The sequence below is a fragment of the Akebia trifoliata genome, chromosome 3 (assembly GCF_017979445.1).
Source record: "Akebia trifoliata isolate Shusen 1 chromosome 3, ASM1797944v1, whole genome shotgun sequence".
In the NCBI taxonomy this organism is placed as follows: Eukaryota; Viridiplantae; Streptophyta; class Magnoliopsida; order Ranunculales; family Lardizabalaceae; genus Akebia; species Akebia trifoliata.
Window position 1 is genome coordinate 3461741 of NC_141377.1, and position 26917 is coordinate 3488657.

At 35.6% G+C, this 26917-nt stretch overlaps 3 protein-coding genes across 5 annotated transcripts; 2 read left to right on the plus strand and 1 right to left on the minus strand.

Moving 5' to 3' along the window:
- The first annotated feature begins 1273 nt into the window (after nucleotides 1–1273).
- On the plus strand, nucleotides 1274–1720 carry LOC147405571 (oleosin H2-like). Its single transcript, XM_086434015.1, has one exon. The coding sequence runs from the start codon at nucleotides 1274–1276 to the stop codon at nucleotides 1718–1720; it is 447 nt and encodes a 148-aa protein (XP_086290141.1).
- A 2210-nt stretch (nucleotides 1721–3930) lies between these two features.
- LOC147405572 (Transducin/WD40 repeat-like superfamily protein) lies at nucleotides 3931–16111 on the minus strand. Of its 3 annotated transcripts, XM_086433350.1 has the most exons (12): nucleotides 15994–16111; nucleotides 15682–15765; nucleotides 12071–12171; nucleotides 10048–10154; nucleotides 9883–9949; nucleotides 9499–9598; nucleotides 7993–8109; nucleotides 7776–7913; nucleotides 7293–7374; nucleotides 6428–6477; nucleotides 4683–4851; nucleotides 3931–4224 (listed from the first exon to the last, which is right to left on the minus strand). In XM_086433350.1, exons 2-11 carry the CDS (start codon nucleotides 15748–15750, stop codon nucleotides 4690–4692), a joined length of 993 nt encoding a protein of 330 aa, XP_086289476.1. In that variant the 5' UTR covers nucleotides 15751–15765; nucleotides 15994–16111; the 3' UTR covers nucleotides 3931–4224; nucleotides 4683–4689. The 3 variants fall into 3 exon arrangements, with proteins under 3 accessions (XP_086289476.1, XP_086289475.1, XP_086289477.1); XM_086433349.1 differs by lacking the exon at nucleotides 3931–4224 and having other exon boundaries at nucleotides 4550–4851; XM_086433351.1 differs by lacking the exons at nucleotides 3931–4224; nucleotides 12071–12171 and having other exon boundaries at nucleotides 4550–4851.
- Nucleotides 16112–19204: 3093 nt separating this feature from the next.
- On the plus strand, nucleotides 19205–26200 carry LOC147405573 (AP-1 complex subunit mu-2). Its single transcript, XM_086433354.1, has 11 exons — nucleotides 19205–19523; nucleotides 20179–20325; nucleotides 21249–21311; nucleotides 21419–21595; nucleotides 21680–21783; nucleotides 23464–23571; nucleotides 23729–23825; nucleotides 23900–23997; nucleotides 24424–24565; nucleotides 24692–24814; nucleotides 25687–26200. Exons 1-11 carry the CDS (start codon nucleotides 19395–19397, stop codon nucleotides 25783–25785), a joined length of 1287 nt encoding a protein of 428 aa, XP_086289480.1. The 5' UTR covers nucleotides 19205–19394; the 3' UTR covers nucleotides 25786–26200.
- Nucleotides 26201–26917: the final 717 nt, after the last annotated feature.

A 26917-nucleotide genomic window follows, 5' to 3' on the forward strand; every position in this document is an offset into this window, starting at 1 on the left:
GTTGTATATAAGGATAAATTTTTTTTTTCCCCAAGATGTTGGAGATTACAGGTTTTGAAAAGACAAATTAAAGGTTTTTTATTTATTTATTCCCGATTGAAGATGAGGGTAAAGTGGTCATTTGGCCGTAATCTACTAGAGAAGACTTATGTCAAGTACATTTTGATGAGTATTTAAAATAATAATTGACGTTAAATTGATGATATTGCCTACCTCTACATTGGTCTTCTCTCATAGACTAATAAGAAATTACCTAAATGCCCTTTTCTTCTACCTTTATAGGTTTGAAAGTTCTTCCCAAAATCAGTGATCTTTAAGCTAATCAACTTATCCATAACCTAATGAATCGTGATAATCTGACTACCCCACATGGCAAACTCAATCAACTACTCTGACGTGACAAGTTAGGGAATCGTAGATCTGCGTTCCTCGAGATACACAACTGCACTTTCCCATAAAAAGGTGTATCTTGAGGGAACCAAGGAGCACAGATCTATGATTCTCGAACTTGTCACATCAAGTAGTCGATTGAGTATGCAACTTTGGATAGTTAGATTAGCACGACTCTTAACTATTATAATTCCCCCACCCCCAAAAAAAATAAAAAATTATGACCCTAACTCCGGCCAAATGTACTATATATAATTAGAAAAATGATGAATGCACACGGTCTTGAAATGTGGTAAGAACCGCACATCTTTTCCTGTGTATCCGGATGAAAATGATCTATGGTTCGGTGCCCTTGCCTTGTCAGTCGCGTATCAACACCACGTGCATTCATCATTATTTACCAAAAATTGTCCTAATTTTACATAGATTTTTCATATATAATTCATCTAAACTTGTTTGAATAACCTTCCTTCTTCTTTACACCACTCCCCTGGGCCAAAATCAGACCCAAACCAAATTTCGCCCACTAACAAAGACTTTTCAACTTGAAAAATAACGGACATAATTATCCACTTTTAATCAGCCCAAAGTCTCAAACCCATTACCCACCTCTAATTTTACTAAGCCCGCACCATATAACTCCATGCAGAAAAGCACCACCAACCGCACAAGCCAACAAAAAGGTGGCCACACACTTACCAAAACCCACAGAAAACTTGTTTCTCATGCAAACATCTACTCTCCATATCTGCACCAAGTGTCGACCTTTCTACACGTGTCACTCCCGCCCTCTCTTTAAATGCTCTTCTCTTCTACTTACCCTTGATATCTCTCTCTGTCTCTCCAAACCCACTTTGATACTTTCATCTTGAATCCATCATCCATGGCTGACCAACCAACCCAAACTCCAACCCAAGCTCAAACCCAAAGGGGAGGCCCTTCAACCTCTCAAATCCTAGCAGTTATAACTCTGTTTCCCATAGGTGGTATCTTACTCACCCTTTCTGGTCTCGCCTTAACTGGGACCATTATAGGGTTAGCTTTGGCAACACCACTGTTTGTGATTTGTAGTCCAGTGTTGGTTCCAGCTGTGTTCATAATTGGGTTAGCTGTTACTGGGTTTCTTACTTCAAGTGCTTTAGGACTCACTGGGTTCTCTTCTTTGACTTGGATTATGAACTACATGCGTAGAGTGTACCCTGTTATGTGTCAAAAGATGGATCAATTGAAACGACGTGTTCAAGAGGCAGCAGGACATGCAGAGCAGAAGAGTAAGGAGTTGGGACAAGGGATCCAAAGCAAATCACAGGAGACTGGACAGAGGAAGTGAGATCAGAAATGGAGGTTTGTTTTGTGAGTTTTAAGTTTTTGTGGGTTTGGGTTATGTAGGTGGAGAGTGGTAGTTGGGTTTGATGTGAAGGTGAAGTGTTTTTTATTTATTTTTGTTGTGTTTTTTTGAAGTTTAGTAGATGTAGTAATATAATATAATAAAGAATTGTAGTACTGTATCAGCAAGGGTTGATATTTAATATAGCCTTGTTTATGGGGGGTTCTATGTAATGACGGTTTTTCATTTATAAATATTTGCTTCTACAGTTGCTTTCTAATTTTTTCAACGAAATCTAGCAAACCATCTTTTAAAAAAATAAAAAATAAAAAATAAATATAATATAATAAAGAATTGTAGTACAATATAGAGAGGTTGATATTTAATAATCTTCTTTGTGGGCTTGGGGTCCTCTCTAATGGTGGTTTAGAGAGAAAACTAGGATCAAACGAGGTTTGAGATTAATCATCAAATGAACGGTTGAGATGAGAGGATGTTCTCTAGGGATGCCCAAAATTATTGATCCCTAGGAAACCTTCCCATCTTGAGCCATTTGACTGAGGTTAGAAAAGTCCAAAAACGAGTGGTGAAGCATATTATACATTTCAATAAAGACAAGAAAGTCAGAGCAGAGCTGACTGCATGGTTTGGCACGCGGATTACAGAGGACAGGTGTAAGCTCCTCTGCCAATTAGGACTGTCCAAGGATCGGATCAGACCCAAAATCCGATCCATTATAATCCAATAATTTGTGGGTATGGATGGAAGATTCAGATCTTGAAAAGGATCTGATTTGATGGTTCGATCCAATAGGCTCCGGTCTGATAACACATTATAAGATGGTATATAAATTCGCAACCGTTTAAACACAAAATCCAATGGTTGAGATTTAACTTATCCCTGAGATACACATTATTATATGTTTTGTTTAAATAGATGAATTTGTTATATTTAATATTTACCAAATCATTTGATCTAATAAGTAGTATTATTATTGGATCTTAATATTGAGATTTGGTAACCCAAATCCAACAAGGGTCCAATTCGATTGGAACAATTCCACTTTTCCAGGCCCGATTGGATCCGGAATAGAGTAGAGATTTGGCTTGCTCTGTTAAATAAATCGACAGCAACCCACCATATGTCCTTTAAAAAAACCAATTTTTTTTTCTTCTTAAATATAAAACTGAAAAACGAGAAAATCAAATTATATTTCTTAAATAATTTATGGCAATTGATGTGAATACTACACAAAAAAAAAAAAAAAAAAAAATTCAATGAGTCGGAATGAATATATATATATATAAAGTCGTGATAATCTTACTTAGGCATGTGGTATACTCAATTGACTTAGCTAATGTGACAGGCGCAAAAATCATAGATGTGACTGGCTTGAAAATCATAGATTTGCTCTTCTCGTACACAAAATTACACCTTTTTATAGAGAATCAAAATTATAGTTACATATCTTGAGGAGAGCATTCGTATTTCACCCATAAATGTATCGACTTATTCCTCTTTTCTTCTTCCTCTTCTTTTCATCTAGAAAAATAACTACCGACTTAATTTCGTAATGTTTAGTAAGTACTTATCAAATCTGTATGGTAATATTTGGTAGGTACCTATCGAACAAAATCTATCAAAAATTATCCGAACTCTTCGAATTAAAATCATCGTTTTGAAACTTTATTAATGGTTTTTCCATCTTCTTAATGATTAAATGTAAAAAAAAATTAAATTTTTAAAAAAATAAATAAATAATTTGAAAAAAAATAAAATAAAACTAATCTCCATTAATTCAACTTCTCACAAAACTCAAAATGAAATAAACACAAAGAAGAGAAGGAAGAAGGAAGAAGTGGATTTTGAATTTTTTGTTCCGTAGGTGATGGAATGTGCAATACCCCATAACAAAAAGGTAAAATAACGATTTATGTATTTTTCAAACCACTTCAAAATTTCGGTAAACCCCTTTCACAATATGACACGTGGCTTTTTTGAATTTATTTCACATCCCCATTTTCCATCAATATTTGGGATACCTCCTTGGAGCCTTTATGTAATTCAAAGAAGAGGGTCCTACTAAATTTTTGAAACGGATTGCCCGCTTCAAAGTTTTTTCCCAAGTAAAGAAAGCCTCTTTCTGTGAAACTTTTGGATCCTAAATAGCAAACTCTAGGAATAACAACTACATGGACAGGCTTCTTAACTAATTCTACGGTCCTCATTGAGCGACTCCGAACAGATTCAGCTAATCATGACATATCTGAGAGTCCGACTTTGAAGCGGGCAGGCCGCTTCAAAATTTTGAAGGAACCCTCCTAGATACAAGACAAATGGCATTTTGAATTCATTTCACGCTCCTATATTTCCACCAAAATTTGGAATACCTACTTGGAAATGCATCTTGTAATCCAATGGAAAGAGTAGCAGCCTGACCGCGTCAAAGTTCAAAGTTTTTTCCCATATAACATATCCTCTCAGTTGAGAACTTGAGATGGTGTCATCTGAGGACACATCAACCATAGTGATTTAGAAGAGACGGATGCGACTTTTCTATCTTTCAATGAAATATAAGACATACCCAAAGTTGTAATTGGTTTCTAATAGTTTAGTAAGGCTTAGTATAAGATATATAAACACTAATGATTTTCTGACTCAAATTTTCACTCGGGATGACATTGCAAGGGAGCAGAACTGTTGATCTTTTCCTTGTGTATCCCGTAAAAAGATATCTATGGTTCTATGCCCTTGCCACGACAGCTGAGTACCGACCAAGTGAAAATTTTCTAGTCAGAAAATCACAACTCATATAAATTCTAGAAAAGGAGGGGATTGAACCATATCACGTTGAAATGATGTTTTCTATGAACTCCTTAAGTTTTTCCTTTTTGTAAGTATGAACTTTCAAAATTTGAATCACAAAGAGAACAAAGTGAAAAAGAGTAGAGAAATATGTTTTTACTTATTTACTATACTCCAGCATCAGGTTCCACGCCACCAGGTTCTGCACTTGAATTTGAATAGTTAGGAATCCAAAACGTGAGAACAGATGATGCGGCAACAAACATAGCCCTGCGAGGTGCCCACTTCAAGCAGGTAGTTACACCAATGTGGCTGTTCCAGCATGCCACCTGTCAAGGAAACTAATTAGTTATTGCATCCAATGTAACAAAACTCTCCGAAAATTTTCAAATCTTGGAAAAAATTCACTTGACCAGCCAATTAAATCAGCAATCATCCTCTACCTTCTTTCTTCTTCTTATTCCAAAATCTTACTAAATATTCTTTTATTTTTCATTTATAAAATAAGAACCTTGATTTTTTCCCAAAAGTTTTATCCTCTTCAACGTTACATTTTATCTTCTTCAACCTTCAAAATCTCAAGAACAGGATAGGGTTCTTAGGAAGATTGAAAATGATGGGCTGATGGTTATGGAAGAAGTAAAAAAATCATCATTTGTAAAATCCCCGAAAATGTCCCAAAAAATTTTCAAAACTCTACCGGAATTAACTGAACTGAACCCCCATTGAATAATTTGCCAAATCCAAACATGGTTACCATCACAACTAAATTTCTCTCTTAACCATGCAATAATAATTTGAATTTTGACAATTTTAAACAACCATGACTGTCAGTACTACATGATCATAACACAACTGCCAGCACTATCACAAGACTTTGGTGATAGCAATGTTGAGTCACCCTAGGGATTTCAGTGGGCAGGTTTCGGTTCGGTTCCACATGTACTCAGGATCAAAATCTAAATAAAACATCTGTTCCAGTTTGTGTCGGTTTTGGTTCCAGGTATAGAACCCTTGGAATCAAAACCAAACCTATAAATCTTGCTACCCATTGGGTACCCAATAAGATAGACAATTATTTTTTAATGGTAAAAAAAAATAGCATTGTAATTCCTCACTTTTTTTTTTAACAAGTACATGTAATTCCTCCCTTGATATTGATATCAGCAATGTATTCTTCAAGCAAATCAAATTAGACCTGGTTTCTAAGATGGCTACCCAGAACCAAACCGAAAAATAATCAGGGTCCATGATAGTAAACCCAAAACTGACTAATCAATTTTGTATACATCGGGTAATTGGGTACCCATTAACACCCTTAGGTCACCCTACAAAATGATGGGCCTCAGAATATGTACCATTATATTTGAACTCAAGCAATGGTGACACCACAACCTTGTAGTGCAATAGCAAAAATATAGCTGAACAATTGTACCAGTAAGTTAAATGGTATCATCATGAACCTTTTTCAGGATATGATTTGTCATCATACCTTGGGATTGGAATGATTAAAAACTTCATGAATTTGAGGTTTATTTGTCTGTCCAATGTCAAAAAGGATACACCCTTCTAATGCAATGAAGAAACTAGATGAAAAATTGCAAGAGTGAAGGCGGGTCTTTATCTCAGGTCTGTCGTATATATGTCATGCCTTGTGGTATTAATGATTTAAAACTTTTTTTTGTTTCAGGCTGCACTTGTCAGTCCAATCTTGTCAAAACTACGATCTATTATATGGACTCGCTTATACAAAAAAGAGATATATCATATGGAATCGCACATAAATATATCAACACATGAACAAGATATTCTTAGGTGGATTGTCAGATATTTAATCCTAAATCCATGCATATATACACACATATATAGCAGCTTTTCTTGGGAATGATCAACAGAAGTATATACCTCATTTCGCCTACTAATGCTCCATGCATGCAAGGTTCCATCTCCAGAGCCTGCAACATATATGTAGAGACTAGGCTGAGTACACATGTTCAAGAGGAGAGATCAAGATCAATCACAACCGCGATCGAGAAAGAGAGAGAGATCAAAGGTGGAAAATAGTTTCACTACAGTGGACTTTGTCATTAATTTCTAAGCTTCATTGCAAGAATCAAACTAGCTAAACCAGAATAAAGAAGCCTATGGTAGGTAAATATACAGTGTTCAATAAAAAACAGTAGAAATCCAAACAAGCAAAAATGATATTGTTTAGAATATCAAATGTCAGCTGTTCCTTAAGATATTTATTCAAGGACACCACTTACATTTTCTTGTATCCAGAACTGTGCAGATTGTTGAGGGAGTTACTTGTTAATTTACAAAGTCAAGTGAAGTTCAATAACTTCTAAAATTTTCAAGGCAGAACACCATTAACATCAAAGCAGTATCCCTTTTTCTATGATGGGTGCAAGTGTGAAAGTGGGGTTTTCATCCCAGGTATGTGGGATCTAGGTTATAACTCCAGCTATATCCCAAAATTTTAATTTGAGCTAAAGCTCTATGGCGGCGATCACAATGCAAGTCACAAAGTTAAACCCAAGTTTCTAAAATATATTAAAGCTGAGGGATTTCCGAAGCCAAGCTCTACAGAAGATTCTAAGGCATTCAACAACTTGAAAAGACTTTTGGCAAAGAAAAGTGAAACCAAACTCAACAAGATTGAACCGAACTGAACTGAAAGTAATTGATTAAAAGTCAAACATAAAAAATGATCTCTACATGAAACAAGCCTTAGATTTTATATTTAAGCATAGCGTCACAAATATACCTGAGACCACGTATTGCCCGTCTGGAGTGAAAGTTGCTTCTATGTTCACATTTGGAGATGGTTCCAAACTGAACCCACAGCGCTGCACAGGAAAAACTAATCTTTACTATTATAATGAGAGAAGTAGAAGTGGTTCACCACCAAAATTTAAGTGGTCATAAATACCCCTAATTTTATATTTAAATTTAATATAATTGAGATCATTTTAGTAAAAAAAAAAAAAAAAAAACTAAGAAATTGCAACCCAAGACCATATAATGAGGTTGCTTAGTTTTCAAAATAACAAAAGCATCTTTTAAACTAAGTAATTTTTGTAATTTTGACAACTACCCTCTAATCAATGTAATAGATAATCCCTACAAATACATGTGCATTTGCACATGCCACCTTCTAGTTAAGTTAAAATAAATCCCCCCCCCCCCCCCCCCCCCCCCAAAAAAAAAAAAAAAAACAGTACATCACTATCCAAGTGAGTTAAGTTACCTTCTCTCCTCCATATGCATCAAGAACATATATGTTGTTATTTGATGTTGTCAAAAGCATAGACTTGCCATCATTGCTGAATTTTATATCCGAGACCTCAGCTGTATCTCCACCCACAAAAAAAGTATCAAATGGGCCCTGCATTATGGAAAGTAAAAAAATCAAAATCACCTCATCGATGGTACTAAATACAGATTTTACTTTCTGAGGAAAGGACCTTGTCATAAGAACGTGAATCAAACAATTTAATAGCACCCCCTTCCATAGCTACTGCAAAGACAAGGCCCTGTTGATCGTACGCAACAGCAGGTCTACCACGCAAACGTAGGATTCCCTGAAAACTATAACAATAAGCATGAATCACTAAAATGTAAAATGCATTATGAAACAGCCAGAAAAAACAAATCACACTTGTTTTACTTTTGAACCATTAATTGGAAGTATCTTGAGTTTTTTCTTAGGAGCTACCATCTGATGGGTGGAGCCAGGATTTTCTTTTGTGGGTGTGGGGGGAGCAAACTATAGTCGACTCATATGGTTGAAGAGCTTGAAGATGAGTCGTTTGTGGACAAAATTTAACCTCTTAGAGAAAAAATTTACCTTATGTCTTGAACCTTAAGATTAACCTATTTTGACCTTCAAACCTAAAAAACCAAGATGGGATTTTTGAAATAGAAGATGAGATTTTTTGAAAGAAAATAGATTTTCTATAAAAGGGATTAACGCGAGGTTCAAAATGATGGATTGAACATGTGGTTAAATAAATTAAAATTAATTTTTTACAGAAATAGAAAATTTTGAAGATGACTAGTTTTAGGACAAAAAATGAAGGGTTATACATTGAAGATGAGTTATTTAGATTATCTTTTGTTAGTGTGGAAAAGAAAAGCAAGATAAATGGGGGCATGTCATTAGTTTGAAAACATAGGGGTATCTCAAATATTTACCCAAATCAGCCAACAGTAGGCCACTTCTAAAAAAGGGATTAACGTGAGGTTCAAAATTATGGATTGAACATGTGGTTAAATAGATTAAAATTAATTTTTTACAGAAATTGAAAATTTTGAAGATGATTAATTTTAGGACAAAAAATGAAGGGTTATAAATTGAAGATGAGTTATTTAGATCATCTTTTGTTAGTGTGGAAAAGAAAAGCAAGATCAATGGGGGCATGTCATTAGTTTGAAAACATAGGGGTATTTCAAATATTTACCAAAATGTGGATGGATGCCCAAATCACACACACACACACACTAAAAATATGAAAAAATTGAAGGGGCATGTCATTGGTTTGAAAGTAAAGGGCTGTCTCTAATATTCACCCAAAAATGTGTGGGTGGGTGGGTGGGTGGGGGAAACTGCTCCTCTCGCACCCCTCCTGTAGCTCCGCCCCTGGATGGGTTATCTCCCAGGCCAAAATCAACCCCTTTTGAATGACCCTAATCATTTGACCTGTTTAGACTTCTACTATACTACTTACCATATTTTTCCAAGCATCTAAACAAATTTAATGGATCAGATGGCCACTATAATCCAATTGGATGTACTCTTAACAAGAACACATTACGGATGAGATCCATAAATGTTGGGTTCTACCCCCTCCATTCATGTCACTTGTACAGCTATGCAACATGGTCACCTACATATGAGTAGCTTAGGTTTCTGGAATTAATTTTCAAACAAAAAAATTTATAAGAGCTGCACAAAAAACTAAAACTCCAACCTGGCAGGCATTTACTCGAAGATCCCATATTCTGACACTGTGGTCAAGTGAACCCGACATGAAGCTGTCATTAATTGGAGACATGCAGAGGGAAACAACCCTGGTCAAAAGGAAGAGCTTACATTAGAAAACAATCAACAGAGTAATTGCATGCAAAGGCAATAGGTATCACCCACAACACCACCATGCTTCTTCTTCTTCTTTTTCTCTCCATTTACTTTTCTCATAGTTTTATCAAAATTTCTACAGCAAAAAAATGGTACGATTTTATATGCAGTTTTGGACATTATACACTGGTTTTGAAGACGGAAAATATCTGATCCATAGTCAATTGTATTCGTTCGTTACTAACTGAATACCCAAAAGTGTTTGCCAAATCATCACCTCTCTTTGTGCCCTTTGAAGTAGCGGAGGCATCGATTATCATACATTGAAAGATAACGCAAAGATTCTGGAGAAGGAAAAAAAAAACTTTCCTGTCATTCTTTTTAGAGAACATCATTAAATATAGGTCCCAAAACATCAAAATAGCTTTCAAAAATGCATCACCTGTAGAATCCAAATTATATCTTGAAGAGCATATAACAGAGCTTGGATGGTGTGTAAAGCATATGCGGTCAGCCCCATGTTTCTTATGGTATGTGGTCTTCAACAACCTGAAATATTAAACAACAACAAAGAGAACCTTAACAAGTATGATTTTTAGTTGGTATGTTTATGTTGGCTGCGTCTCTTGGATTTAGTTTTCCATGTTTATGTAGAATATTAACAGATATTTTGGCTACTTTAAGTAGAATTACATTAATAAACAATAACATGACCAATATGTCTCAGCTAGTATCAGGAAGGGTGTTTGTGACATAATAATAGGCCTCAGCAAGGAAAGTACATTCATAGCATGGTAATTCAACCCAATCTATCAAAATCTGGAAAAACTGTAACCACATAATAGTCTAAGATACCAGTTACCGTCATGACTCAGCCACTCCCCCCCAACACACCCACCCACCCACCTCTCTGTTTTTAGAGCTTCTATTGGCACCCCAACTTTTACTTATTACACCCCTATTAAAAATAAATTGGTGCCAATAGAAGCACTCCCGTTTTTTTGGCTAGATTTCAGTATTTGGGGTTTAGGATTTATACGAGTCTAATCATAATTGTAAACAACTACTGAAATTGTTTGGACGAGTTTCCTAATGTTGAGATTATAATTTGAGCCAAACCTTTGTAATGTTTGAAGAGTGGTTTAATCTTTAATTGGGGTGTGATAAATAATTTAAGAAATTGGGATGCCAATGGCAGATCTCTCTTTTTTTTTTTTTCTTTTTTGGTAAGTAAGTGAGTTAGTGTTCAGATTATCTAAATAGGTAAAGCTTTAAATAATATAATAGAAAAAAGGAGGCCATCTACAATTACAATCTAAAGAGCAGGAAAAGAGAGAAACCAAAAAAGCAAACAACAAAACACTCAATTAGAGTTAAATAACATATACTCAAAGAAGATTCCTCTGAACTCCTGAAATAGTTTGCTCCATTAGAAATAAGAACCCTAAGACTGACAAAAGAACCTCTTGCAAGGAATGTTCATTTCCTTCAAACAGTTTACTATGCCGCTCCAACTAAATTCCCCAACAAATGGAAAAAGGAGGCCATCTACAGTTACAATCTATAGAGCAGGAAAAGAAAGACAAACCAAAAAAGCAAACAACAAAACACTCAATTAGAGTTAAACAACATATCCTCAAAGAAGATTTTTCTAAGCTCCTGAACTAGTTTGCTCCATAAGAAATAAGAGCCCTAAGACTGACAAAAGAACCTCTTGCAAGGAATGTTCATTTCCTTCAAACACTTTACTATTCCGCTCCAACAAAATTCCCCAACAAACGGAAAACGAAACTAAGGACCAAAGGATTCGTTTTTTTAGGGGAAGGCAAGTTTAGAACCCAACTCTAAGGTATCTACGCTCAGACTTTAGATAACTTGGCCACTAAAAAAGTGACACTCTATCGAGTAAATGTTCTTATTCAACCTGTCACATAGCTCAAGAAAGAGGGGCCAATCAAAAGAACGCCAAATAAGTGCTTGATAGGTGAGTATCAGTTCGGATCTATTTACTAACAACCATGTACCAAGGATCCAGGCAAACCCCCCACATAAGAATCATTGACTAATTGAAATGAAGTTCCTCATGATCTAAGACTATATATCTTTATCCACCCTTTATAACAGATAGCTAAACATAGACGAGGAATGCTTAACTGAAACGTGAGAGTAGGAATAAGGAATCAACCAGGTCTCTAAGTGCAACATGTGACCCCATAGAGTGATTTGGTAATTCATATAGGGTCCGACAGTTACCAAACGCCCTGTGCTATCCTTCATGTACATGTGTTAATTGTGAAGGCAAGTAGACTTCTTTCTCCTGCATGTGCAGGTAAGACTAGTATTCCTCATTGCACCTACAATTGTGCAGATTATCCAAAATAATACATTTGTACACATTACATTAGCATTGCCATCGACAATAGCCCAAGATCCATCTACCTCATAATTGATATTAGCATACTTACGTAGCATTTGCAATGTCATAAAACCGCACAGAATCATCCTCACCAGCAGTAACCAACAGGTCTTCAGTACGATGAAAATCAACTGAACAAATCTTTCCAACCTAATAATCACAAATAGATTTTAGTACAAAATGACACAAAAAGAAGGGGTGTTTTTTTAACAGGTAAAATTGCATTAAAAACAGGAAAACAAATGTGGTCAAGGAGACCAGCCCAAGTATAAGAAACGAAACTAACAAACTACAACAAGGATAAAACAAACCCTCTCCCATCTAACAAGAAAATCCTCAACAAAAAAAAACCTTTTGAGTTCCCTAAAAAATTTACCCCTAAAGTATAAAAGCCCAACAATAGAATTGATCATATCCCGTACGGGATGCTCCTTTTCCTCAAACAATGCTATTGATCCTCTCCTTCTAAAAGCCTTAACAAATAGCAAACGGGATGAAATCATAGGGAAAAAATTCTCCTTCCGATTAATTCATAATTCTTTCAATAGGCGATTTAATCCCAACTTATTCGCAAAACTTTGAAAAGTACATTTTTATATTATCCACAAGTGATAGTATATTTTCATTTTCCTCAATTTTTTTTTCTCAATAAACAAAACTTATTGCAAAAAAGAAAGAAAAGGTGTCTAAGGCAACGCAAGTGCCAGCTAGCTTAGTTGGTAAAGTCTTTGGGTGATGATACCAAAGACCTGGGTTCAAATCCCATCATCACCAAGCTACTTAAGTCGTTAAAAACAAGCTTACCGGTCAAAAGAAGAAGAAAAAGGAAACCAGAATACAAGATGAGAAAAAGAAGAAAAAATCCTTGTAGTCTTGGGGGCCATCTCAGCCTCCTTTGATCTAATAAAATTATACTTATCCAAAAATAAATAATAAATAAAAGAAGAAGAAGAAGAAGAAGAAATAATAGAACAACGAGCAAAAGGTACATGGTCAAGGCTCACATGAGGAGTCTTAATTGACCAAAATGTCCTCAAAAAGCACTCCTCTGAATTCAAAATAGTGTTATTTTTCTTCAAAGACCTTGTTATTTCGCTCCAACCAGATAGCCCAACACACGGCACAAGGGATTAATGACTATAAGATTCATTTTGTTAGAGGAGTTTCTCTAAGGGTCGAACAATGAAAGACGACAAGGAAAGGTAAGGGGAAGTACCAAGAAGTAATACTTAACAAGAGAAAGTGTGCCAAATTCTATCCAGAAAAGGGGCAAATGAATGAACAGATGATTAACAGATTCACCGCTTGATTTACACCAAAAACAAAAATTGGCTAAAAGAATTTCCCTGACCATGAAGTTGTCCATTGTTAACATTTTTCCCTGAACAGCAGTCCAAGTGAAGAAGGATATTTTTATGGGATTTTAGTGCCTCAAATGGCCACGTAATGAAGGGAATTGTTGCACGACAGAGTCAACGACTTGTAAAAGGATTTCACGAAGAAAAAAAAAAAAACTAATCTTTGCAGAGATCTCAAACGCGAGTGTCGTCCGCCAAGGAATCAATGTGGGGTGTGGAAATGCTCTCAATTAGTCTGGAGACTTCTTGAAATTTTCAACCATTGAAGTTCCTATGTAACTTAAATCCCAAGAAGTTTGATTCCTTGAATGGATCATGAACTCTTGAACCAAAGTCTCTTTTTCTGAGATAGATTGAATAAATAGGAACCGAACAAAGAAACAAAATATATTTTTTCCCTGAATTTTGATTTTGACACTATGGGTGAAATTCCACATGATCCTCTTTGACACAACAAATGAAGACCCCCGATTCATCCATGATTGAAACAAATATCTTATAGACAAAGCAAAAGACCCAACAATGCCAAATGGCAATACAAGTGTGACTAAATCTTTTGGACAACAGCGCAACGAATCAAAATGCAGTTTTTCGACTCCCCATTATTCTTACAAAGGGAACATAAATCAGGCCAATGGAATTTTCTCCTCATGATCTGATCTAGAGTAGGAATCCTCCATCAAACCGGCACCCAAACAAAGAACGATACCTTCGACGGGATCTTCATTCCCTTGGCCACAATCATTGGTAAAGATGGTTAATAGAGTGAGACAAACGAGTGATAGAACTATCTAACAGAAAATACTCCATCTCGTGATCCTGCCGAAATCATGTAATCATCTAAATCCTCCCTAATCAGAATCATTAACTACAACACAAACTACCCTCTCTCTCTCGCACACACATAGGCAAGTATGTGAAGGCGGGGTTTTGATCTCTAACAAAGACCACCCAACCTTGTATTTGATACAACACCACAAAGCTCATCAAACCTTTTCTCTTATATCTATTCAAGATAGAACAAGTAGCTTCATTGTTATCCCTCAGCGTAAAAAAGTCCACAACTAAGAGTGGCATCAGTTATCTTAGTATTGCTGCAAAGATGTTGATATTCTAGAATTTATTTGTTGAGTCACGTCGAGTATAACAAACAACAAGGAAAACATATCGTAGAAACATAAATTAGTGAAGCATCCAAATATACCAATCATTTACTATACTTCTAGCATTTGCTATCACAGTTTTAAAACTCGTCAAAACCGAGATGACTCGAGCAAGTCACTCTGGTTTTAGAGGCAATCAAATACATGGTCTCGTCTCAAATTCGAGCTGACTTGTCTGATATTTTGAAATTTTCACTTAATAAACTCAGCCAAGTCAACTGGGTATTGTTTTTTTTATAATTTTTTTTTTCATTCAAATTTTTTTTCAGCTATATAAAATATAGATTTTGTAATTGAGCAACTGCTAATCCATCTTATAATTAGCATTATGAAATACAAATATATAACACTAAATAAATTTTAAATTGATGTAATTTTTTATCAGAGTTCTGAAGGCAGTCTTTTCCGTATCCACAGGGTTCGTTTTATTTCGTTGTAGCCGCTATACAGGGGCGGAGCTGGTGGGGGCAATTGCCCCCACAAAACTTTGAGACACCCCTATATTTTCATATAACATGCCCCATTTGTCCCTACTCCCTCACCTCTCTCCCCATTTGCCCCCACACCCTCACCTCCCTCCAATCCCCCCCCCCCCTACTCCCTCACCTCTCTTCAATTTCTAATAAAAAACCTCTGAATTTCTCCCTAATACCATTCATCTTCAAGTTCTTCAACTATACAACTAACCATAGTTTGCCCCCACTACAAGAAAATCCTGGCTCCTCCCCTGCCACTATAATGAATGAGAACATCTCATGCCCGAATTCATAGAGCCCATCAGTGGGCCAATTCAAAATTGGACCGTGCATCAGATTACCGAGGAGTCAGCCAGCAGAGTGCTACTCTGTTACATTCTTTTATTCGCCTCTTAAGCAAGGAATTTGAAATCAAAGATCTTGGTATTTTGCACTATTTCTTGGGTATTGAAGTCACAAGGAAAGGGGGGAATTTGAACCGTCCAAAATGAGATGACTCGGACAGGCCAACTCAATTTCAGTGGGGCGCCTGCGAAGGATGTTAAAACCAGTTTGCCATACTACGATGCGATGCATCGACTTGATGATAAACATTAGGCTAAAATATGATAATTATACGAGAAAATTTAAAATTTTAAAAATAAATAAATAAGTAAAACTCACGAAATCTGAGAAAACGGCCCCGATTGCCATTTTGCGGACGGTCTCATCATCGAGTTCTGTGAGCGACATCGTCTTCAATGATTCCTACCCAAACAAAAACGAAAATTTTAGAGACAAAAAAAAATATTAAATACAGTTATTTCTGTTAATAGAAACGATGAAATGGAATCTGATATACCAATAAACCCTAGTAAAGAATTGAGTTTAGGGCACGAATGTCTGTTAAATTGATCCCAAAAAAAGAAAATATACAACAAAATCAGAGTAACAGACAAACAAAAAATCAAGTTCGAATGCTGAGATTGAACTCACGAAGAATTAGATTTAAATAAGATTGATATTCAGGATTTCAAAAGTGGCTAAAAGATTGAATTTTTCTGTGAGATTTGTTGCTGAACTGCTGAAGAAGCTATGGAAGTGTGAAACTGTGCGACTTGGAGTCCTGATTAAAAACCTAAGACGTCATGCAAACAGCCAACTTGGTAGTCTCTAAATGACTAAAATACCCTTCTAAATTATTATTTAGATTTTAGACACGCCATTGCTTTGTTATATTGGAACGCAAAAAAAATAAAAAATTAGGGCACTCCATATTTTTTATTTTAAATTAAGAGAGTTGCTATTGACACACCTACTTTTACTAACGCCACATCAATTGAGTGTAATTCATTAGTAATTTATACTGAAATTGGTGCGGCATTAGTAAAAGTTGATGTGCCAATAGTAGCTCTATGACTTAAAACTAAAATTTTGCAAGGACAGTAGCTCTTCTTCTTCCTCCTCTCCTTTTCTCTCTACTACAACTTCTCCCTATGATCTCTCTTTTCTCTTTTCTACGTGGGTGTAGGACCCAAAAGCACGATCAACCCCACAATAATGTAGAATCACCACATGGTTAATTAAACATTTTTTTTTTCTTTTTTCTTTTTTTTTTTGTTTGAAGCGGGGCGCGAGGTGGGGGGGGGGGGATTTCTCAATCCTAATGCAATGTAATAATAGCCTTGATGATTAGAATTGCAACACAATATTAAAATAACCCATTAATTTTGAGCAAACGGATTTTAGAAATGTAAGTTTAAAAATTATTCATCAAATATTAGAGTATGTCAATAATGAATTATCGACATGGCCAAGGGCCATCCAACACATTGTTGTTTTTAGAGCAAAACCCATGTAGATAAAGTCACCAACAATGTATTATCGACATGGCTACGCACCTATGGCCGTGTTGATATGATCCATCCAATATGGATAAGACTACGTCGACAACCCAGTGTCGATATTTATTTTTTTAATCAAACGTAAAACATTCATTCTCTCTTTATCCATGTGTTACAACGTTGATTTTGGCCTAAACAAGTTTCATGGTCTTATCTTTACACACTAGTTGTATCAAGGAAACATTGAATACAAAAAATCTTGTTGGAATGGATGGCATTGCCAAAGTCGATAGATTAGCCAGAGTTACCTAATGTGGTGAAGTTGCTAGAGTCGTCGGAATCGTTTCAAAGGAAAGGTTGGAGATGTTGAATGCGTTGGAACTTTTTTTATTTTTTATTTTTTTAAATGACTTGAAAGGGCGTGAGTGCCCAAAACATTTTCCTAAGTTTTTTTTTCTTTTTTCTTTTTTTTCTAAATAAAAAAAGTGTCCTTAAAAGTACGAGGTCCTTCGTATTTTTTTTTTTTTTGGCGTGCTAGTACAATTTGCCCACGCCATTCCTATCATGTACCCACTTAAACGTACTCTAGAAAAGTGTTGAGATAATATATTTTATCCTTCAAATTGTACATTTTGCACTTACCTCAAAAATCTAATGAGCTCAATTCTTTAATTATCATTTGTACCAACTGAATGGGAAACCCCAAGCTTTCTATCGATTGGGAATTATAAATATTCTAAGGAAGAACTAAATTTCTCTTATTAAATTTTCATGGGTTCAATTCTTGATTTGACGACTGATCTTGTTCATTAATGAGATTTGATTGTCTTGAAGTAGATAAACTATTTTAACTTGATTACAGTAGTTTTAAGTAGAGTCCCACTGGCCTTACGAAGTTGGTAAGGATTTTACCCTTACTATGATTCTTTGGGTGTACCTCGTGGCATCCAAAAATATGGTTTGATGCTTCAAGGTCGTAGATGACAAAGTTATATGAATTTTGAAAAAAAAAATGAATGTATATAAAATTGTTATTTTTTCACATTTGAATTTGAATTTTAAATTTGTGACGTGTGTGGAAGTTTAGTGATCGTCTATTTTCTAAACCTTAGATCAAGTCCAAAACATTTTTTTATCTGAATTTTCGTTGAAATTCAAAGGGTTGTGGTGTTGAATTACTAATGTGGTCATCCATTTGAGCAAACTAATCATTGGTAAGTTTATCATCTTACTAAAACTAGCAAGGAAGATGTCTTGAGTTCAAGCGCCCTCGTTGGTCACTCACAGGGATTTATCTCTAATTATCTCATATGTGTGATTTGTGAAATACTACATCTAGTCGAGGGATTTGGGTGAAATATGATTAAGGGGGTAAAAACAGAAATATAAGGGTGAAGTGTAAAGAAAATAAAGTGGGTCCTATAAAATTATAACTTTATAGGAGGGTTGAGAGAGGTAAAAGATGAAAAATAATAAAATAAGTTAACATGAGTAAAAGAATGAATATAGTAAAATTAGAAAGAATCAGGAATAAATGAAATAAAATAGGCCCTATAATTGTTATTAAAATTTATTGAAGTAAAAGGAAAAAAATAATAAATTAAATTAAATAGGAGATATGATAAAATTAGAAGGATAGAAGATGAAGGACAAAAACGTATGATGTAAATTTGATGAGACATTTGTTCAATCACAAAACTATGGTTGAGGGGACATTTATCTCAACTCAAAGAACACAAAACTATAGCATCTTTATTAAAATAAGATTGATTAAAAAATACTTAATTACAACACCGTATTTCCATATAGATAATACATTGAAGTTATCAAAAAATAATTATTTTAATAAAAAAAATATAAAAAACTAATTGAATTAACTGAGTTTTACTAACTTAACCAAGCTTTTTGAAATATAATTGTGATAATCTAATAACCCCACGCAACAAACTCAATCGATTACCCATAAAAAATCATAGATCTACGCTCCTTGGGATATATGAATGCACTTCCCCATAAAAAAGTGTATCTTAAGGGAATTGTGTTTCCCGAGGAGTGTAGATCTATGATTCCCAAACCTATCACATCAAGTAATCGATTTTGTATGCTGCGTGGGGGTAGTCAGATTCTTACAACTCTTTTGAAATATCGTTCAAGTTATCTTGGATAAATCAAAATCTCTACACATAAATATTGTATAAGCTATGATTTTTCAAAACACAGCTTATTTTTTGTGGGAGGGGGGATTGAGGTTGAAGACGAGGGCACTTAAATCATCTTCTAATAATATTTCATAGAAGACCATGGTCAAGGGGTGGAGGGCCACTTTAGAATTTAGATCGCCTTTTATTTATTATTGTTTTCTCAGAATCACTCCTTGATTCAATTCCTCCCAAATTCGAGAAAGTGAAAACGAATCGCAAAAATGGTTCGAAAAAAATCATCCAAGTTCCATTATTCGATCTTCCAAGCTCAAATCTCACAGTGAATGTCGCAGGATCCTTCTATCTATCTCTGATCTGATCTCAGCTCAGATTTCTTCTCGAAACACAATCAATGGCGGGCGCCGTATCGGCTCTATTTCTTCTCGACATCAAAGGCCGTGTTCTGGTTTGGCGTGACTACAGAGGCGATGTCACAGCTGTACAGGCGGAGCGATTCTTCACCAAGCACATCGAAAAAGAGGTTTGGTTCTTTAGCTGATGTTTCAGTTACAATTTTGAGGAATTATTATTTAGATTTGGGTGGGATTTGGTGTTTTGGGGGAAGTTTTGATTTGGTGCTTTTGATTTGAGTTTGAATAACTTCATTCCTTTGGTGATTTGTTGGTAAAAGTTCCATTTTTGTCACTCTTTCGATGAATTATGATTTAGATTTGGATGGGATTTGGTGTTTGGGGGGAAATTTGGTTTGGTGCGGTATTTTTGACTTGTGTGCTTTTGGTTTTGATTTGAGTTCGAATATCTTCATTTGATTTGGTGATTTACTGGTAAAAGTTTCATTTTTGTTATAATTTTGTTAGTGTTTGACACATTTCCTACACATTTGAATCTCGTTCTTTTGATTTTCATCTTAGTTTTCTTGCGAATGATTTATGTTTTTGTTTAATGAACTCTGATCTTGCAAGCTTTGAATTTATTTGCTTCACATTCTCGATTTTCATCTTAGTTTTATTGCAATTGATTTATGTTTTTAAAAATGAATTTGATCTTGCGTGCTTTGAATTTATTTGCTTCACATTCTCTATGAAAAAAAAGAAGAAGAATCTTTGATTTATCCCTCTTTGCAGTATGAGAGTTATAGCTCATTATATGTATGCATGTATATTTGATCTGCTCAGGGTGATCCGGAGTCTCAAGATCCAGTAGTGTATGATAATGGTGTCACCTACATGTTCATACAACACAGCAATATTTACTTGATGACGGCAACAAGGCAGAACTGCAATGCCACGAGCATTATACTCTTTCTACACCGCGTAGTCGATGTAAGATCTCTTGAAAATTCTAGTTTTTTTCCCCCCTTTTATTCTTGTGTTCTACTTAACCTGTATTGAGGTTTAGTAACCTAGAAGTGAAATTATAAATGGGTTTTTGTATGAGAAGAAAATTAAAAATGGGTTTTTGGTGGGCCTGAAAATGCAATTTGGATCAAGCAGGGCCAATTCAAGTAAAGAGCATGGGTGAATGACCTCATTTTTTCCTTACCGATAGCCTGAGCCCTCAAAAAGAATGCCTCCCAATTTCTGCCCTCTTTGTTTAAGAGATGGGGAATCTATGGATCATTTATTACTTTATTCTTCTTTCTCCCCTGGCATTTGCGTGTCTTTTCTTCTTTTGTTTCATATGGAGTGGGTCTTTCCTTTCTTGAGGATGCTTGAGGGGTGGGCTTATAATAGCTTCTCCTATAGATTAAGACTCTCGTGAGCCATTCTTCCTTCGGCCATTGCTTGGGTTTTTTGAAAGAGAGGAATAGCAGGGCGTTCCATGGTAAGGTGGGTAATGAGTATTCTGTGTTCATGGAAGTTCTTGGGTTTTTGTTTATCTGGGCAAAGCTTAATACGGATTTCTTCAGGTTCTCCTTCGAGGACTTTGTCTTTAGATGGGACCGTTTGTGCTAGTTTTTTTCTCTTATTCTGTTAGCTTTCTTTATTGTATGGGGGCCTCCTCAGCCTCCTTTGTATTCTCTTTTCGTTATTAATACAATTTTTATACTTATAAAAAGAAAAAGAAAAAGAAATTCTAGTCTAACCGCAATTTTTTATAGAGAATTCTAGTTTTTTGCTATCATTATTGTGATCTAAACATATATTGAAGTTAACGAAACCTAAGTGAAATTATAAATGGGTTTTATCTTATGATGGTTTCATGACTTGTGATACTGAATTGAAAGGCTTTTTCACTATTTCAGGTCTTTAAGCATTATTTTGAAGAATTAGAAGAAGAATCCCTTAGAGATAACTTTGTGGTTGTGGTAAGAAATTCTTTAAATATTGTTCTTTAAGTTAGGTATTTAGAATGGAGCGAGATACTGATAGTAGTTTTGATGATGCAACAATGATGCCCTTCCATTTATGGCAGTACGAGTTACTCGATGAAATGATGGACTTTGGCTACCCCCAATATACCGAAGCAAAGATTCTAAGCGAGTTTATCAAGACAGATGCTTATAGGATGGAAGTCACTCAGCGGCCTCCCATGGCTGTAACAAATGCAGTATCTTGGCGTAGTGAAGGGATACGGTACAAGAAAAATGAAGTAGGTTCAGTTTTTGTAGGCGATAATTATTGTTTTTTGCTACTAGGTAATATCATTACAATATGTTTCTTCATACTTGATCAGGTATTCTTGGATGTGGTTGAAAGTGTGAATATACTCATCAACAGCAATGGACAAATAATTCGGTCTGATGTTGTTGGAGCATTGAAGATGCGAACATATTTGAGGTGCACTTTCATTCTTCGTGTACTATTTATTTTTTACATATTCAGAATCAGAAATGATGAATCTCTAGAAAAATTAGTAGCCCACACCTATTCTTGTATTTTACACTTTCATTTAGTAATATTTGTATTATGTAATATTTTTTTCCTTTTTAAGTTTTTGTAATAGTTGGGAAAATGACTAGTGAACCTTTTTTTTCCCTCGTTTTTTTGCTTATCGTGGGTATTCTCACCCTTCGAGTGAGACTAATCCCACGGTCACACGAACCGCCCCCTAGGAAAGTCCTACGTGCAACTGGTTGAGTCAAGGGTCAACCGGACCCTAGAGGGTGGCCCCAAGGAATTTATTGCTTCGTGGGGTTTCGAACACTTGACCTACCCTTTCTGAGGAGCTTATCAATGCTCGGCTTGCCATGAGGCCAACCCCTTGGGGTTGTAAGTTTACTAATGACTAGTGAACCTATTACTTCCATTAAAACCATTAAAGTTTACTAATGCTTTAGAGTAGTTACCTTTATTAAAGTACTTAAATTTGAGCAGAAATATCTATCCTCTCTTTTATCATTGCAGACGTAATAAACGAACAAAAGGTACAAAGTAAAAAAAGCAAATGTTTAGGCCCAAGCCCCCCGACCTACTGGATTGTATGAGCTGTTCTTATAACCACGATGTTACCTAATTCTCACAGATGAGGATCACAAAAATTAGTTGTGGACATTGTATATAAATCCTAAGTTACAATTTTCTTTGGGATCTTTAGTTTGAGCGAAGTAACACTTGGGATTCATAGTGTCCAATAGTTGCTTTAAAGATGTGCGATATGATGCATATGTAAATATACTTTATGTGAAATATGTCAAAAAATTGTATTAAGATATTGAAAATTGAATAAAAGCTACAGAAGAAGGGAACACAAAGGGGCTAGTTGGTTAAACAGTGCTTCTTCTGTTGATGGATTCTTACTAATAAGTTCCACCCCCCATCCCACCACAGACACATGTTTGAGTCATCCTCAAAAGATGGATTCTTGCTCATTTGTTGCTTGTGTACCTCAATGTGGTCCAAAGTTCATTTCACGTTAAATTGAGCACATTCCATCATTCATCAACCTCTAATTTCTTAATTATCTAAATCAAATGTGTTAAGTAATTTTAGGCTAGCAGTAACACACCCACTAAATCATTCTGCCAACCTCAATAGTTGGTATTAGCAAATCAAAGTACTTTAATAACAATGATATCCACAACACATTATAATCTTTGTTAGATATATCTACATGTAGAGGTTCTTATTGAGTAAAAAGAGGTGGCGGGGGATGAAGTGTACGTGTCAGATGTATATGGTGCATACAGATAAATAGAAATGGAAGTAAGTCTTCTCCAGTTGGAAGAGGTGTTTGTTTTCTCAATAGGATCAGGAGCTGTAAAATTATTAAGCTTTGGCTCGAGTGTACTGGATAGATTCAATGGTTTTTCTATGCTTTCTTGCCAACTTGATTCCTGATAAATCTAGGTTCAATTCAACTGGTAGTGATTCGTTTTATTCTGAAGCACTTAGAGGTCTTGCCACATACATCTCATGGGTTGAGCTTCTGTTCATGATGTTTAAACCATTTCCAAGTCCGTTACTTTACTTGAGCATTTACTGGAAACATTAGAAACTAACCATCATTATCTGTTTCAGTGGTATGCCTGAGTGTAAGCTTGGCCTCAATGATAGAGTACTATTGGAGGCTCAAGGTCGATCGACAAAAGGAAAAGCTATCGATCTGGATGATATCAAGTTTCATCAGTATGCAGCCCAACTCTTTGCTCTAGTTGTATTCTTTGATGCAGTTGTTGAAGGAGTTATTTGAAGCATTTGGGGGTGCAAATTTTACGTTACACTTAGTTGATACTGTAACATTCTCATGGCAACTTCATATCCTGACAACTTATATTTGGTTTAGGTGTGTGCGTTTGGCCCGATTTGAAAATGACCGGACAATATCCTTCGTACCCCCTGATGGGTCTTTTGATTTGATGACATACAGACTCAGTACTCAGGTTTACCTCGCTGTCTGTTATCCTTGTGCTTAAACTTATGTTGTTCCTTGAGGCTCATGTGTTTGTGCTTTCAGGTAAAACCTCTGATCTGGGTGGAAGCTCAAGTTGAAAGGCATTCAAGAAGTCGAATTGAGATCATGGTAAAAGCCCGGAGCCAGTTCAAGGAGCGTAGGTAAATTCTTCAGATTTTGTTATAGTTTCTCTATAATTCTTACTTCTTATGTTATGGTCTGTGGAGCCTGATGGTACTGGTGAGCAAGAAGTACTGCTCATCATTTAACAGAGTGTTCGCTGGTCGAGCACTGAGATTTTTCCCTTGGGTATTTTCGTAATTTCAATGGTATTATGGTAAAGCCCTAAATTGTGCCAAACATTTTTCAATATATGGGTTGGAAGTTTCAGAATGGGCTGATTTTTTGTAAGGATGATCTCTATGGTGAGGAGATCATTCTCACAAAAAATCAGCCCATTCCAAAACTTCTAACCCTAGTTTCCCCAGTTTACAAGTTGAAGAATCGTGGACCATTCACTGCAGAGATTTAGTTTTCAATATTTCAGAATTTGTTTATTTTACTTACAACTTGCTTATATCGAACAGCACTGCGACAAATGTTGAAATTGAGTTACCTGTACCATCCGATGCTACCAATCCTAATGTGCGGACTTCGATGGGATCCGCTGCATATGCACCTGAAAATGATGCATTGCTCTGGAAAATAAAATCTTTTCCTGGTGGCAAGGTATATGTTAATGTTTTGCTGTTAATATTTAATGGCCATTAGTTGTCAAGGGACTTGATTGATATTGTTTGTGTGATTTCAGTTCAGCAAGTACTGACATTTTTTCTTATAACTCTGATTACTTAGGAATATATGTTGAGGGCAGAATTTAGTCTTCCCAGTATAACTTCTGAAGAAGCTACTCCTGAGAGAAAAGCTCCCATCCGTGTGAAGTTTGAGATACCGTATTTTACTGTCTCGGGAATACAGGTAAGACTTTCTGAACCTAAGTAGATACTGCTTTAATGGGGTATCCGATATACTTGTTTAGATGATTGGTAGTGCTAATATAATTTGTTGACATTTTAAGATTGATAATTTTAAGGATCTTGTTAAGGGCACACGTTAAAGTACAATAAATACATTTTGGAAATTAGATTTTGTACCAAAAATGACCTTGAAAAAATTATTTTTTACCAAAATACCCTCAGATTCCAATATGCAAAGTGTATTTATTGCTCTTTAAGGGCACATGTTAACAAAATCATACTTTTAATAGTAAACTGCTTCTTGTACCCACGGTTTTAAGGTATCGTCCATGAATGAGACAGATAGACACAACGTCTCAACTGTGCGCTCAGACTAGATTTTGAAAATCTCGTCCGAGTCAGTAAAACTCATCTGAGTCAACCGGGATTTTGTATATTTTGATTAAAATACTTATCTTTTTAGAGTTTAAATATTTATTATATAAATAAAACATGTTTTTATAACTAAAATTTTAATAATCTAAATTATTTTTAACAAATACTTGTAATTATTTTCATATAAATATATATGAATAAATTATTCTAAACTGAGTTAAACAGTTCGTCTCGCCCCAAAATGAGTTGACTCGTCCGTGACAACTTGGCCTCGGCCTCGTCTACTAACGAGATGAGACGAGACATCAGACCGAGTTTTGAAACCATGCTTGTACCTAAGTTATTCTAGAATTCATTTTGTTGACTTTTTGTGAAAAATTTCCTCAGCGATGTTTAGTTCCCTTCTTTGATGGATGGAACTCTTCAGAATATTTCCAATTTTGGACAACTATGAACACCTTGAGCTAATCTGCATATATGAACAACGGGGTTTTGTAGGTCCGTTACCTGAAGATCATTGAGAAGAGTGGGTACCAGGCTCTCCCATGGGTGAGATACATAACAATGGCTGGCGAGTACGAACTCAGACTTATTTAAATATAATATTAGATTAGATTGGCTCGGATGTTCTAGAACTCAAACTACTGATGATTCAAGGAGCCTCGAGAACTCAAACTGATTCAAGGAGCTTAATAGGGAAGTATTGTTCCTTCTAAAATCCTTCATTCGCTAAGCAAAAGCTTTCCTTCTGTAGCTTGCCTTGTTTCTCGTTCCCATCTTTTATTTATCAGTGGTTTGTTACCCTTAATTTTTTTTCATCCATTTTTGTGAGTCAAGAATCATTTGTTGGCGAATTGAACACGGTCATGGTCTTTAATTCAAATGTGTGGTCTTCCCTAAGCAGGTTACAGTTGGAAAAAACTGTGAATGTGTGTTACCTATGTGGGTTCTGAGTTGGTTGAACAACAAATCACAGGTAACTAAGTTTTTTATTTAATTTTTTTTTTCTTCCTTTTTTGCTCGCATTTTCGTCCAGTTTTAACAATCGACTTGAAGTAAAATGTTGCAAAATCAACTTTGTTAATGACTTGAAAGATCTTGTTTTCTCTTTGTAGCGAGGAATTGGGAGAAATGCTTATTGGTTAATGGATCTTTTGTTAAAAGGAATGGTTGAGTTTAATTGTGCAATAATTTTTTAGAGATTCTATTGCCACACCAACTTTTGCTAATGCCATCCCAATTCATATGTAAATAACCAAAGAATTAGTACACGTCTTGGGGTGGCATTAGCAAAAGTTGGTGTGGAAATAGAAGAGCTATATTTTTTCTACTGATCCTTCATGTTAGGGTAAATATGACGTACCCTCAAGGTTTTGGTGAAAATTAGAGATGCTCACAGATTTCAAATCGATGGCGCACCTCACTTGGGATTCTCTCTTCCATTATGGACCAACATAAAATTACTGAATTGCCCTCGTCTTGAAAATCCTTCAATATTTTTTCCAAAGCCCCATCTCTTCGTGGGTAAATTTTACTGTTCTTCAACCCCAAGATCCTCTCCTTCAACCATCATACCTCAAGAACAACATGGTATGTGCCCTTGAGAATGCTTAGGGTGGTTTAGATGCACACCTTCAGGTTGTGGTGAACATTTGTGATATGTACACCCCCATAGCATTAATGGAAAATGACCCAAAGGTCCTCTTCAACCTTTACAATAAATTATTTT

Excerpts from the sequence above, each read along its gene's own strand:
- LOC147405572 (XM_086433350.1), bottom strand. The coding sequence starts at position 15,750 with ATGTCGCTCACAGAACTCGATGATGAGACCGTCCGCAAAATGGCAATC. Across the intron at positions 10,155-12,070 it reads TATGACATTGCAAATGCTAC|GTTGTTGAAGACCACATACC; the intron begins GTAAGTATGCTA and ends TTAATATTTCAG. Across the intron at positions 9,950-10,047 it reads ATATAATTTGGATTCTACAG|AATCTTTGCGTTATCTTTCA; the intron begins GTGATGCATTTT and ends TTCCTTCTCCAG.
- LOC147405571 (XM_086434015.1), top strand. The coding sequence starts at position 1,274 with ATGGCTGACCAACCAACCCAAACTCCAACCCAAGCTCAAACCCAAAGG.
- LOC147405573 (XM_086433354.1), top strand. The coding sequence starts at position 19,395 with ATGGCGGGCGCCGTATCGGCTCTATTTCTTCTCGACATCAAAGGCCGT. Across the intron at positions 20,326-21,248 it reads TTCTACACCGCGTAGTCGAT|GTCTTTAAGCATTATTTTGA; the intron begins GTAAGATCTCTT and ends TCACTATTTCAG. Across the intron at positions 21,596-21,679 it reads TACGGTACAAGAAAAATGAA|GTATTCTTGGATGTGGTTGA; the intron begins GTAGGTTCAGTT and ends ATACTTGATCAG.